This window comes from Scyliorhinus canicula, chromosome 6 (genome assembly GCF_902713615.1).
Source record: "Scyliorhinus canicula chromosome 6, sScyCan1.1, whole genome shotgun sequence".
NCBI lineage: Eukaryota > Metazoa > Chordata > Chondrichthyes > Carcharhiniformes > Scyliorhinidae > Scyliorhinus > Scyliorhinus canicula.
In genome coordinates this window covers 35,857,695-35,873,168 of record NC_052151.1, presented here as the reverse complement: position 1 = coordinate 35,873,168, position 15,474 = coordinate 35,857,695, and the positions used below count along the sequence as shown (strand labels likewise).

Here is a 15,474-nt window from a genome sequence, read left to right as displayed (position 1 = left end):
TCTCAGTGCAGGTGGCCATTTTAAGTCGCTGTCAGGAGCCGCCATCTTGTGCCATAAATATGGCAATCGACATGGCCCAGGGCAACATCCAGCCTTTGGAAATCTGTTCCAGATGCGGCCGTGTTGGGCATTTTGCGAAAAGTGTTTTTCGCCTCCTACGATGGATCAAATGAGATCAGTCGGCCAGCTGGAGTCGATAAAGCAGTTAACGAGATGACCCTTGATGAGTTATTGTTCGTGGATTCAATCGCTACCAAAGACACGATGAGTCCCAAAATGGAAGAGGAAGATGTTTTGATAACCAATTGGAATGACCGTTCTAATCAGCTGATGCCGTTGAAAGCAGATGGACCATTCCAGTGATGTTAAACGACACACTGATAAAATACAAATTTGACACTGGAGCGAAGGCCAACCTCCTCAGTCTGGGTGATCTGCACGGCCTGTAAGTGCCGCCGAAAGTCGTCACCCGGCCAAGAATGCTGATCGACTACAGTAAACATGAGTTTCAGACGTTGGGCGAATGTGACCTAGAAACATGGGTTCACAACAGAAGACAATTCCGTTCTCCATTGTGGACATGAAACGAGAGTCTATCCTAGGGGCAGATGCATACGAGACGCTGAACCCAGTGGAGCAGTTGTTCATCCCAGTCAGCGAGCCGACAAACCGTTACACCGACGCGCAGCCTCATACAGTGGTGCAATTATCCAATGAGATACGAGCGATAGTGAAAGGGGAGGGTATTCAACCAGAGACTGCAATGGAGAACCCGAAAGACACGGCAGAGATCTGGTTATAGGTCTTTGAAAATGAGGACACAGCAGCATGATGAGCCCATTTTAAAGAAGCACGGAGCCCATTTTAAAGAAGCACGGAGCCCATTTTAAAGAGGCATGGAGCCCATTTTAAAGAGGCATGATGAGCCCATTTTAAAGAGGCATGGAGCCCATTTTAAAGAGGCATGATGAGCCCATTTTAAAGAGGCATGGAGCCCATTTTAAAGAGGCATGATGAGCCCATTTTAAAGAGGCATGGAGCCCATTTTAAAGAGGCATGGAGCCCATTTTAAAGAAGCACGGAGCCCATTTTAAAGAAGCATGGAGCCCATTTTAAAGAGGCATGATGAGCCCATTCTAAAGCATCTACAGGCCGTTGCAATAAACTTTTTGGATCCTGGACAGCCAATGAGCTTCATTCTGGAGTTCAGGTTTGGGTCGAATGAGTACATCACGAATGAAGTGCTCGTAAAAACACGTCGGATGGAGTCGCGGCCTGATGGGGCAGGCTTCTTCAAATTTACAATTACGGGGTGCACAGGCTGCAACATTGACTGGAAAAATGATAAAAATGTCACAAACCATTAAACTGAATCAGTCGCATGATACTCATAAAGCAGTCACAAAAACTATGCTAAATAACTCTTCACTCCCCCTGAGGTTCCAAAACATGGAGTGTTAGATGGAAGATCTGCAGCAAGACTTGCTGCTGGTTTAAAAAACAGGGGTCAAGTCCTGCATGAGCACACGCTCCACGAGCAGTGTTAAACTGCATGGAAGATGATGATGAAGAGTACGAGGATATTGATGAAAAGTACAAGGCTATCAACTCCGATGATGAGGACTATGACGACACATACGAAGAATATGAAGAAGAAAATGACGACTCCGAGAGTGAGTCAGCGGAGGGCAATGAGGTGATAGCGCTGGACATAATATCAGTCTTAGGGAAGCTTGTTCCACATGGTGAATCATCTTGGGTCTCTGAAATAGTTTGGATAGTCGACTCCCTGATCCTCAAGAATACTCCACCGGAAGATGAGTTTGAGGAGCTAATGACTCTATTGCTATGCAGCTCCATGGATCACACATACTAGAGCAAGACCAGGACGACCCATCACCTGGATCGTCAGGGCCAGAGATCGTTTGTATCGTGATCTCCAGTGATGATGAGCCATTGATCATTGTTCCGACAAGTCAAGAAGGGACGGCACCTGATGTTATAGATGTGACTTCCACCCAGGCACCAGAGAGTGAGCCTCCAACCTCCAGTTGAGGGCAGAGAATTAGGCGAGGCTGCACAATCCCTCGGAAGCACGCTGGTGCCAAAGGTCCCAACTGAGGATCCATAAACATCTATGTACCGGGTGCAGACCAGCACCAAAACAGGGATTGCCAAACCCAAACGCAAAAAGCAAAGCACTCACCAGATGATCATGAAAACAGGAAAAGAGGAAGAGGAGTGGGAGAGCGAGCACTTTCCCACTGATGAAAACAAAAGAGAAGATGTCAATATCGTGACTGACAAGTCAGAGATAGAGAACAGACAACAAAGCTGCAAACAGCGTCATGGGAGGAATCTGAAAAGGGAAAAAGCTGGTGACGCATGTGTGGCCATCAAGGATACAGGCCTTCAAAAGGCATCGTGTGGAAAGGATACAAAGCAAGAGACAGGCAGATAAACCCGTCTTCAAATAGGCTGGCAACAGCCCAAATGATCAGAGGGGCAACCCCATGAAGGAGGCACAATGAGCTGTGTGCAAGGGACATACACTGTACAGGCATATCATGATCATGTCTATGACCATAAGGGACATACACTGTACAGGCATATCATGGTCATGTCTATGACCATAAGGGACATACACTGTACAGGCATATCATGGTCATGTCTATGACCATAAGGGACTTACACTGTACAGGCATATCATGATCATGTCTATGACCATAAGGGACATACACTGTACAGGCATGTCATGATCATGTCTATGACCATAAGACAGAGGAGCAGTATTGGGCCACTCGGCCCATCGAGTCTGCTCCGCCATTCAATCATGGCTGATATTTTTCCCATCCCCATTCTCCTGCCTTCTCCCCATAACCCCTGATCCTCTGATTTGGCCTCCACAGATTTCTGCGGCAAAGAGTTCCACAGATTCAATACCCTCTGGTTGAAGAAATTCCTCTGCATCTCTGTTTTAAAGGATCATCCCTATAGTCTGAGATTGTGTCCTCTGCTTTTAGTTTTTCCTACAAGTGGAAACATTCTCTCCACGTCCACTCTATCCAGGCCTCGCAGTATCCTGTAAGTTTCAATAAGATCTCCTCTCATCCTTCTAAACTCCAACCAGTACAGACCCAGAGTCTTCAACCGTTCCTCATACGACAAGCTCTTCATTCCAGGGATCATTCCTGTGAACCTCCTCTGGACCCTTACCAAGGCCAGCACATCCTTCCTTAGATACAGGGCCCAAAACTGCTCACAATATTCCAAATGGGGTCTGGCCAGAGTCTTAAACATCCTCAGAAGTACATCCCTGGTCTTGTATTCTAGTCCTCTTGACATGAATGCTAACATTGCATTTGCCTTCCTAATTGCCGACTGAACCTAACCTTAAGAGAATTGTGAACAAGGGCTCCCAAGTCCCTCTGTGCTTCTGATTTCCTAAGTATGTCCCCATTTAGAAATTTGTCTATGCCTCCATTTCTCCTTCCAAAGTGCATAACCTCACACTTTTCCACATTGTATTTCATTTGCCACTTCTTTGCCCACTCTCCTAGCCTGTCCAAGTCCTTCTGCAGCCCCCTGCTTCCTCAATACTACCTGCCCCTCTACAGATCTTTGTATCATCTGCAAACTTAGCAACCGTGCCTTCAGTTCCTTCTTCCAGATCATTAATGTATATTGTGAAAAGTTGTGGTCTCTGAGACACACCACTAGTCACCGGCTGCCATCCTGAAAAAGACCCCTTTATCCCCACTCTCTGCCGTCTGGCAGTCAGCCAATCCTCTAACCATGCCAGGATCTTACCCTGAACACCATGGGCTCTTAACTTATTTAACAGTCTCCTATGCGGCACCTTGTGAAAATCTAAATAAATCACGTCCACTGGTTTTCCTTTGTCTAACTTCCTTGTTACCTCCTCAAAAAACTTTAACAGATTTGTCAGACATGACCTCCCTTTGACTAAGCCGTGCTGACTCAGTCCTATTTTATCATGCACTTCCAAGTACTCCTCGATTTCATCTTTAATAACGGACTCTAAAATCTTATCAATGACCGAAGTCAGGCTAACCGGCCTATAATTTCCCGTCTTCTGCCTCCCTCCCTTCTTAAACAGTGGTGTTACATTAGCCACCTTCCAGTCCTCTGGGACCCTTCCTGCCTCCAGTGATTCCTGAAAGATCACCACCAATGCCTCCACAATCTCCTCAGCTACCTCTTTTAGAACCCTGTGGCTGGTTTAGCACAGTGGGCTAAACAGCTGGCTTGTAATGCAGAACCAGGCCAGCAGCGTGGGTTCAATTCCCGTACCATCCTCCCTGAACAGGCACCGGAATGTGGCGACTAGGGGCTTTTCACTGTAACTTCATTGAAGCCTACTTGTGGCAATAAGTGATTATTATTGTAGTCCATCCGGTCCAGGTGACTTATCCACCTTCAGACCTTTCAGTTTCCCCAGAACCTTCTCCTTAGTAATGGTCACTGCCCCCTGGTTCTCCTGGAGCTCTGGCATCCCACTGGTGTCTTCCACCGTGAAGACTGGTGCAAAGTAACTATTCAGCTTGTCTGCCATTTCTTTGTTTCATATTATTACTTCTCCAGCCACATTTTCCAGTGGTCCAATGTCTATTTTTGCCTCTCTCTTACCTTTTGTATATTGGAAAAATCTCTTCCTATCTTCTTTTATATTACTAGCTAGCTTGCACTCATATTTAATCTTCACCCCCCCCCCCCCCCCCCCCCCCCCCCCCCCCCACCACTGCTTTTTTAGTTGTCCTCTGCTCACTTTTAAAGGCTTTCCAATCCTCTGGCTTACCACTAATTCTCGCCAATTTGTAAGCTTTTTCTTTTGCTTTTATGCTGGCCTTGACTTTCCTCGTCAGCCATGGATGCCTCGTCCTCCCCTTAGCATGTTTCCTCCTCCTTGGGATGAATTTCTGTTGTGCCTCCCAAATAATCCCAAAAACTCCTGCCATTGCTGTTCCACTGTCTTCCCTGCTAGGCTCCTTCTCCAATCAACTCTGGCCAGCTCCTCCCTCATGTCTTTGTGTTACCCTTATTTAATTGTGATACCATTAACACTGATTGCAGCTTCTCCCTCTCAAACTGCAGGGTAAATTCTATCATATTGTGGTCACTGCTCCCTCAGGGTTCATTCACCTTAAGTTCCCTAATCAAATCTGCCTCATTGCACATCACTAAATCCAGAATTGCCTGTTCCCTAGTGGGCTCTACCACAAGCTGCTCCAACAAAACATCTCTTAGACATTACACAAATTCCCTTTCTTGGGATCCACTACCAACCTGATTTTCCCAGTCCACCTGCATATTGAAGTCTCCCATGATTATTGGAATATTGCCTTTTTTACATGCCTTTTCTATCCCTTGATTTATTTTCTGCCCCACATCCTGACTACTGCTAGGGGGCCTGTACATAACTCCCACCAGGGTCTTTTTACCTTTGCGATTCCTCAACTCTACCCACAGAGAGTCTATGCCTTCTGATCCTATATCGCTCCTTGCTATCGATTAACTTCATTCCTTACTAACAATGGAACCCACGCCCCCTCTGCCCATCTGCCTGTCCTTTCGATAGGACACATATTCTTGGATATTTAGATCCCAGCCCTGATCCCCTCGTAGCCACATCTCTGTGATGCCCAAAACATCGTACTGGCCAATTTCAATGTGCACAACAAGCGCATTTACATTGTTCCGTACACTGCGCGCATTTAGGTTCAACACACTCAATCCTGCATTGACCGCCTCCCTTCTCACACTTGTCACCGTTTTTGCTCTGCCTGAGGGTGATGTTGTTCTCTTATTTTGGTTCCCTCTTTCCCCTTCAGCTATTACACCTTCTAAGCTAATATTTTGGTTCCTACCATACTAGTTAAATTTACTTATATTGTTTATGCATATACCAAATGTGTAAAGTAAAGAAATTAATCATGTTTGTACATAAACATCTTCTGAGGAGGATGGATGTGGTGATATGCCTGTAGATAATATTACATGTACTCAGCAGTATGACCTCCCACCAGCAGGTGGCGGCAGAGATCAGTCAGGTGACATCCAGCTCCCGACAGAAGGTTATGAGGCGTGCACAAGGACAGTTGTACATAAGGGTAGTTCCATGAGAGTCTAATGTAACTTTATGATAACTTGGTCTGTATAAGATTCTGATCGTTACCGTACCACGTGTACATCAATAAATCACAGCATATATTAATGCTGCTGCACCAGGCCCTGTCTCTTAGCTGTAGGAAATGTATTTCTTCAAGCAAGATGAGAAGGGAGCAATGGAGCAAGAGTTGGAATTGGTGCAAGATCTCTCAAAAGTAATTGAGATTTATTTTGGAATGTCGGAGTTTTAACAATGTTTTTGTGCCCGGCTGATCATCTGATAGATTGGAGTCTGTTTTTTGAGCAAAAGCTGCACATGCATACGCCTGATATATTTTCTCTGATTTGCAAAGTTGTAGAAATGCCATGGTATATGCAATAGAATATAGTGCATTGTATACTGTGTAGTTTTGCTTGCAACTTCAAACTTAATACTGATGTTTCTTCTCCCCCCCCCCCCCCCCCCCCGCCCCATTTCACTTTGTGTCAAATGCAGGTCTCTCGAGCCCATGTATTTTACATATGGAATTGTATTTGGTTGTGGTTCTTCATTTGCCTATCAACCATCTCTCGTGATTCTGGGACATTATTTCAAACGTCGCTTGGGCCTGGTGAATGGTATAGTCACAGCGGGCAGCAGCGTCTTCACCATAGTCTTACCCTTGCTCTTGACAAAGTTGCTGCCAAAGATTGGACTCAGCCATACACTGCGTGTCCTCAGTGCCTTCATGTTTGTGCTGTTTCTGGCTGGATTTACTTATAAACCCCTCATCCCAGAGAACAGCCACTCTAAGTCCTCACGACGAAAACTGAATCTAAAAAAAATTTTCAACATAAAGATATGGAAATTCCTAGGATATCGAATCTGGGCTTTTGGAATCCCAACCGCACTCTTTGGATACTTTGTGCCTTATGTTCATCTTGTAAGTACTTACAGCACCAAAGATTAACATGCACTTTTATAATATCTGCTTTAACATTTGACAGGAGTGTGAGCAATCGCAATTTGACATGGATGAAGATAATTTGACATGGAAACAGGTTTGGTCAGAGAGACAGGTTCTGAAATGTGTCTTGAGAGGAGAGGAGAGGTGCAAATGTTTGGGGGGGGTGAGGAGAATCCCACACCGTGCAACCTAGGCAATTAAAGGCACGGCTGCCAATTATAGCATGAAGAAAATCAAAGATTATGGAATACAAGGAGGAAAATTAAAATTTGAAGCACTGCTGGACTGGGAACAAATGCTTGGATAGATAGCAAACGGTATTTTAAAAAAACCATGCGGCTTGGCAATTTCCTCACCTCGCCAGTAGAAAGCATAGAAAAGCAGAGTGTTTATTTTGATAAGGTGACTAGTTTGCACACAGCTATACAAGCTGAAGAGAGGGAACCAGACTTGGGAGGAATCCCTTCAGGTCACAGCTTCCATGCTGTCTGTCAAGATTCCAAATGGCAGGAAAGCTTCTGCATCCAGTCAAGATATTTGGGGAGACGCAAGTTTAGTGAAGACATTTATGCAAAACAAAATTAAAAGGCCCCTTATAGTAAAACCCGGTGAAGTATAATTTATCTCTCCTCACTGCAACCAGGCCCAACCGCATGGGCACTTACCCTGACCGTATCACAGGAAAGTGTTGGACTCTCTCTACCATCTGTTTCCTTTGCATGTTTATCTAGTGAACAGGTATCGGAGGGCAGTAATTGGTGATGTTAACAATATTCCTGGGGATTCGGGCATCTAAGGGAGAGATGAGAGTTGAGAAACGGAGAAGCTGAAAAGAAGTATTGTGACCATCTGAGGATCAAAGGCAAAACTTTTGGGGGTTGAAAATTAATAATAATAATAATAATAATAATCTTTATTGCCACAAGTAGGCTTACATTAACACTGCAATGAAGTTACTGTGAAAATCCTTAGTCGCCACATTCCGGCATCTGTTCGGGTACACAGAAGGAGAATTCAGAATGTCCAAAAAAAATGTTTAAATGTATTTTATTACGAACATGTATCAAAACAGGTTACAGCGAATAAACACCCCGGGAAACATACTTCCCAACAATCAACTATACAGTCTGTACAGATTTTTCTCCACACGGCCACAAACATCCCCCACTTTTCCTAAAACCCCCCTGAAGAGCCCCTTAACTCATACTTTATCTTCTCTGATCGCAGGAAATCGTACAGGTCACCCATCCAAGCCGCTCCCCGGTGGCGATGCCGACCGCCACTCCAGCAAAATTCGCCGCCGTGCAATCAGAGAGGCGAAGGCCAAGACATCGGCCTTCCTCCTCTCCATGAGCTCCGGCTTCTCTGAAACCCCAAATATCGCCACCAAAGGGTCCGGGTCCACTCCCTCCTCCACTATCCTGGCTAAGGCCACGAACACTCCCGCCCAGAATCTTCCCAATTTTTCACAACCCCAAAACATGTGCGTGTGATTCGCTGGCCCCAGCCCACATCTCTCACACTCATCTGCTACCCTCTGAAAGAACCCACTCGTTCTCACCTGAGTCATATGCACCCTGTGCACCACCTTAAACTGTATCAGGCTCATCCTTGCACAAGAAGAGGTCCCATTTACCCTACGCAGTGCCTCACTCCATACTCCCCAATTGATCTCTTCTCCAAACTATGCTTCCCATTTCTCCTTGATCTTCACCACCTGCTCGCCTCCCTCCTCCCCCAGCCATTTGTATATATCCCCAATTCTTCCCTCCCCTTCCACATCCAGAGCAGCAGTCGCTCCAGCAGGGTGTATCCCAGCAACCTAGGGAACCCCTTCCACACCAGCAGATACCTGAACTCACTCCCCCGCGGCAGCTCTACCCTCTCCCTTAGCTCCTCCAGACGGGCAAACCCTTCCTCCAAATACAGATCCCTCACCTTGGCCAGCCCCACTTCCCTCCACTTCCTGTATATACTATCCATCCCCCCAGGATTCTAGCACAGCAGCGTTAGCGTTAGCACCGACATTCCTTCCACCCTAAAATGCCTCCTCAGCTGATTCCATATCGTCACCGTGGACTGCACCACTGGGCTCCCTGAATACCTACTCAGAGCCATTGGTAATGCTGCTGTCACCATAGCCCTCAAACTAGACCCCTTACAATCCACTCTACCCCTTCTTCCCACCACCGCCACACCTTGTCCACATTCACCGCCCAATAATAATGGAGCAAGTTCGGCAAAGCCAACCCCCCCTGCTGCCTCTGCCTCTGTAGCAGGGTCTTCCCCACCCTGGGAACTGTCAGAAATGATCGTGCCCACTTTCCGAAAAAAGGCCTTTGATATAAAGATCGGGAGAGCTTGAAAGATAAACAAGAACCTCGGCAGAATATTCATTTTCACCACTTGGACCCTCCCTGCCAGCAGGGTAGTGCAGTGTATCCCACCTCTTAAGATTCTCCCTAGCCTCCTCCACCAGCTTCATTAAGTTCCACTTCTAGAGCCCCGTCCATTCCCTCGCTACCTGAATCCCCAAATACCTAAACCTATCCCTCGCTACCGTAAATGGCATTCCGCCTAAATCAGCCCGCTGTGCCAGCTTATCAGAATGTCCAAATTACCTAACAGCACGTCTTTTGGGACTCGTGGAAGGAAACCGGAGCACCCGGAGGAAACCCACGCAAACACGGAGAGAATGTGCAGACTCCACACAGACAGTGACCCAAGCTGGGAATCGAACCTGGGACACTGGAGCTGTGAAGCAACAGTGCTAACCACTGTGCTACCGTGCCACCCATTGGATTGTAAGTGACTGGCTGGTAGGGGGGTTGTGGGGGAGTTTCCCTGGGCTAGGGGCAGACTGAAATGGGTTGGTCAAACCTGTTCAACGGTAACTGATACCAGACTGATATTTCGAGCCGTAATGCAAACCCAGACACTTCCAGCGATGACCATATACTGCTTTCCTGGTGTTATTGGCCTGTCATGAGCTGTTAGTTGTGGTTTTCTCTGTGTTAATGGTACGACGAGGAACTCCGGAAAGTGGAGCAGTGAAAAGATTGGTGCTTGCTGAATAATTTTGTGGCTGAGTGCACAGGCATCACAGTGACTTAGTGCCAGATAAGACCAGGAGATGAAGGGATAAATGTTGGAAATTTTAAATAAAAACAAGCGATTGGTAGTCACAGCAGATCTGTCCGCATCTGATCAGAATTAAACATCTTTCCTTGATGATACCGGCTAATATTTCTGTACACCTCTAGGTTTTTGTAGCACTGAGCTCTTGGCATCCGAAATAAACTCTTTCCTCCTTAACCTATCTTGTTTGGCCCTTGACGTCCGGGGGAGAGCGCGAGGGTCTAGATTTGAGTATCCCATCCTTTTTCATTGCGATATCTGTGCCAAAGCCCTTTTCACTTCTGGTTGAGTGCCTCCCACTGCAAACAAGTGGTCATTTCCAGCCAATTGACCAATCTCATCACAGCTCAGTAAAATTGATGGGTGGCACGGTGGCGCAGTGGTTAGCACTGCTGCCTCACGGTGCCGAGGACCCGGGTTCGATCCCGGCCCCAGGTCACTGTCCATGTGCAGTTTGCAACTTCTTCTGTATCATGTTTTAAATAAAAGTTAGGCTACCCAATTATTTTTTTTCCCAATTAAGGGACAATTTAGCGTGGCCAATTCACCTACACTACACATCTATTGGGTTCCGGGGATGAGACCCACACAGACAAGGGGGGAATATGCAAACTCCACACAGACAGTGACCCGGGGCCAGGATCAAACCCTGGTCCTCAGCTCCGTGAGGCAGCAGTGTTAACCCTCCCCCCACCCCCAATCTGCGTGGGCCTCACCCCCACAATCCAAAGATCAGCAGCGTAGGTGGATTCCCCCTTCATTGAAAAAAATAGAATTGGGTCCTTAAATGTATTTAAAGAAAAACTAGCTCTTCCCTTGTTTAAAACTTTTATTCCAGGTCTACCAATATCCCTTTCTGTAATTATTCCAAACCGGACTGAATTATGATCGCTACCACTAAAATGCTCTCCCACTGAGACCACTGCCCCCTGCCCAGATCCCTTTCCTAAATCCGAGTCCGGAACTGCCCCGTCTCTTACTGACCTTCCCAAAAATCAACAAAAGGTGCCTCTGACTAAGTTCTAAAGAATTCTGCACCCTCTTTACCTTTTTCGACTGAATATTTCCCAGTTAATATTACGGTTCACATATTTGATCCTCTTTCTCTGTCTGACTGATCGGGAGTCCCTTTACATCGTCCTCATTGATTGTGCAAAGCAATGCTTCTTTGGAACTTTAACCACGTTTTAGATGTTTTTTTCCTGATCGGTACACAAAATAACAGTCACTGTTCGCCAGAGTTCATCTAATATTGTACGTGACTGAGTTCCCGCGTGCATTTGGCCACTTCTCAAAATGAAGTCTCAGTTTCACCTTTTTAACTGAAAACCTGTTTTAGTCGTCATTTCCATGGCTCCACTTCCCATCGTTGTTGTTTATTAACGGCAAGTTCCAGCACTGGCTTGTGCACAATGGATGCTGTTGCCCTTTAACACAGCTGTATGTGTACTTGGGTGAAAAGGTTCCTAGAATTCCTTTTCTTTGTCTTGGCAGGTACCAGATAGCCTGATGATTGAGGATGATTACTGCTGGGTATGAATTTGAAAGGGCAGGCTTGGGGGCTCTGCCTTCAGCCCGGAGACTGAACTTGGCAGAGATCGGATGTGGATCCTGTTCCACGCTCAGTGCCTGATTCTGGCAGGGCTGCGAAATTAAATCCGAGAATGCTCAGCAGGTCAGGGACAGAATCTGTGGAGACAGAAACAGAGTTATTTTTTTGAAATTTAAAGTACCCAATTCTTTCTTTCCAGTTAAGGGGCAATTTAGCATGGCCAATCCACCTTACCTGCACGCAAACACGGGGAGAATGTGCAAACTCTACACGGACTGTGACCCGGGGCCGGGATCGAACCCGGGTCCCGGTGCCATGAGCCACCGAGCCGCCCATGAGAGAGCTGACCTTAGGACAAAAATAATACTGTGTGTGTGCTGCCAAGACGAAACCTTTTCAGCATGCACATAGAAGACCAACTGTTTACTAGCACTTGTCAACCTTGATCGGCTGGTTCATAGATCATCAGAGAATTTACAGTGCAGAAGGAGGCCATTCGGCCCATCGAGTCTGCACTGGCCCTTACAAAGAGCACCCTATTGAAGCCCACATATCTACCCTATCCCTGTGACCCAGTAACCCCCACTTAACGATTTTTGGATACTAAGGGCAATTTATCATGGCCAATCCACGTAACCTGCACATCTTGGACTGTGGGAGGAAACCAGAGCACCTGGAGGAAACCCACAGAGACACAGTAGAACAGGGGTGGGCAAACTTTTCCGTGCAAGGGCCACATTCAGAAATTCACAATTCACAAAGGGCCGCATAGTATATTAAGTAAAATAATTACTTCACCCGGTTATGATTCTGGGCGCCTCATATAGAACATAGAACAGTACAGCACAGAACAGGCCCTTCGGCCCTCGACGTTGTGCTGAGCAATGATCACCCTACTCAAGTCAACGTATCCACCCTATACCAGTAAGTAACCCAACAGCCCCCCCCCCCCCCCCCCCATTAACCTTTAAAAAAAAAAAAATTTTTAAAAATTTTTTTTTTAATGACTTGGTGGGCCGCAGAAATACCTTTGGCGGGCCGCATGCGGCCCACGGGCCGTAGTTTGCCCACCCCTGCAGTAGAACGTGCAGACAGTGACCCAGTTGGGAATCGAACCTGGGACCCTGGAGCTGTGAAGCAACTGTGCTAACCACTGTGCTACCGTGCTGCCTTAACGGGGGTTTGGCAGCTTAGGAGCTGAGGAATTTACCTGTTCCCTTTATTGTTGCAACTTATCAGGAATAAAGCAGTAATCCAATTTTTGTTAAAATGGATTAAATCAATTTGTTAAATGTAGAAGCTGACGTAAAACCGTATGTGGAGTTTTGGAAAGAAAGAAACTCGTGTCAATTTTCATCCCCTCTCCCACAGCCCCTTGTAGGGACGAGGAAGATCACATCGTGGCTATTTCTGGTGCTTTGAGAATACGTACACTTCTGTTTGGCACAAGCCATCAGAATGACTTATGGTAGTCCTGATCTTTAATTCCCAAGGGTACAGTCAATCACACCCAGTACTTTGTGAATGCCTGGAGGAACATACAGTACTTGGCATGGGCTGACTGTTCTCTCTGTGTTAAGAGCAGCCGCTGAACCGTTGGGTCGCTACTTCTATGGCCATTGACCCTCTCCTTCCTTTTAAAAGCTCCTCTCCTCCAACCATACTTTCCGACCCACAGACACTTTCTTCCCTCTCACCCTGCCCTATTGTCCACTTGTAGCCTGGTACCTGTAAAACAGAAGCTTTTCTCGATCTGCAGAGGTGTGGGGCAATGAGAACACCATCCATCCAAAATATAGAAGGCTGAACAACAGGGCAGGAGGGGGGAGGAGGCACATGTGCCCCCCCCCCCCCCAGCCCCATACACACACACACACACACACCCACCTCTCACAGAAGCATTGTCAGCATGGAGCCAACCTGCCCCATGCCAGCCTGCCCCTCAGCCATTACATGCTGTGGACAGGTTAAACCAAGGTTCTGTGGGACTTCCCTCCTACCTGGGGAGGAAGCCGAGGCCGCTGGAGCCTCCAGCCAACCGGATCAGTCCCAGCAGCACCCTGAATGTGTTAGTGGCCAATGCTGTGACTGCAAGAGGAGGAGGAGGCAGGCCCAATGGATCTCTGGAACCAGATAAGTCCGGAGTCTTAAGTAGGGAAGGGGGTGGGCGGGGTGCTGGGGGGGGGGGGGGGGGGGGGGGGGAATTGGGTTTAAAGCTGTGGACCAGTTGGAAGAAAAGGGAAGGTTCCATCTGATGGGGGCTGCAATCCGATATGCAAAGGACAGCTCCAAAGATAGAACCTCCCCCTTTCTTCCCGCCCTTTGAAAAGAGGATGTAAAAACATTTGACAACTGGTTCCCGCCAGACAGTCCATGCCAAATATTTAATGGTGTTATTGGGATCAAAAAACAAAAATAGTATCTTACCTTTATGCAACCACACCTTCTCCTGCTTCCCCTGCCTTGTGACCTACACATCTTTGTTGCAAACTCACCCAGCATCCGCCAATCATCGACCTTGTCCTCTTGTTCAGCTGCTCTGCCCTCCTCGTTCGGACACAGTACAGAATCCATCACATTTCTCCCTCTCTTCATCCCTGAAGAAGAGTCCTGTAGGCCTGAAGCATGAACTCTATTTTCTCTCGCCACGCATGCTGCCAGACCTGCTGAGTTTTCCCATTTAAGATCCCAGCATTCCCAGTATTTTGCTTTTATTTTCAGGTCAATAGGCTTGTCAGTGAGTCTAATTGACCCTAGATTAACTATTTAAACATGGTGGGCGGTCTGCCAATTTCAGCACACCGCTGAGCGAGTGCAAATAAGATGCAGCCCAGAATCCGACCCGAATGCAAATGATCGCACCACCTTGAAATCTCCCAACGACACGGAAGGAGAGTAGAGGCAAAAACAACACCCCAACCCCCTTCTCCTCAACCCAAATGGAGCACTCACCGAGGCACTCTCCACATCTGTTGCTAACGTTTGATTTATCATTGCTTCCCCAATCACGTTAACCTACTTTCAACATCAAAACAAACTTGCACACTAGTGATCGTATATGCTACTGCTGCTGCTGCAAATTCAGCTCACTGGCTGCAGTTGCAACAAAGAAATACACGTTGGGAAATTCTCAAAAGCTTTGCATTTTTGTCTAGCTGATGAATAAATAATGAAACCTGCTTAGGGGCCTCACGGTAGCATGGTGGTTAGCATCAATGCTTCACAGCTCCAGGGTCCCAGGTTCGATTCCCGGCTGGGTCACTGTCTGTGTGGAGTCTGCACGTCCTCCCCGTGTGTGCGTGGGTTTCCTCCGGGTGCTCTGGCTTCCTCCCACAGTCCAAAGATGTGCGGGTTAGGTGGATTGGCCATGCTAAATTGCCCGTAGTGTAAGGTTAATGGGGGGATTGTTGGGTTATGGGTATGTGGGTTTAAGTAGGGTGATCATTGCTCGGCACAACATCGAGGGCTGAAGGGCCTGTTCTGTGCTGTACTGTTCTATATTCTATGCTTCTGCACTTGTAATAAACAGCCATCGGAGCTTTAAAGTATCAAAGTGTGATTGGCCAACATGCATTCATGCGTTCTGCCCTTTTGCAAATGTGGAGCTGGATCATTCACAGTTGAGTTTGACTCTATAGCCAACCACGCCAGTGCAGTATTTCATTCATTTTGGATTGAAATCGCAGGGAAAGGAAACACAACTTGTTG

The 15,474-nt window shown here is 47.0% G+C and overlaps 1 protein-coding gene across 1 annotated transcript in view; it reads left to right on the top strand.

Annotated features, from left to right (window-relative positions):
* Positions 1 to 15,474, top strand: part of slc16a10 (solute carrier family 16 member 10) — a 142,110-nt gene that overhangs the window by 85,626 nt on the left and 41,010 nt on the right. The window contains exon 3 of the mRNA XM_038799150.1: positions 6,626 to 7,052. Within this exon, the coding sequence (XP_038655078.1) occupies positions 6,626 to 7,052 (427 nt within the window). The remainder of the gene's footprint in view (positions 1 to 6,625; positions 7,053 to 15,474) is intronic.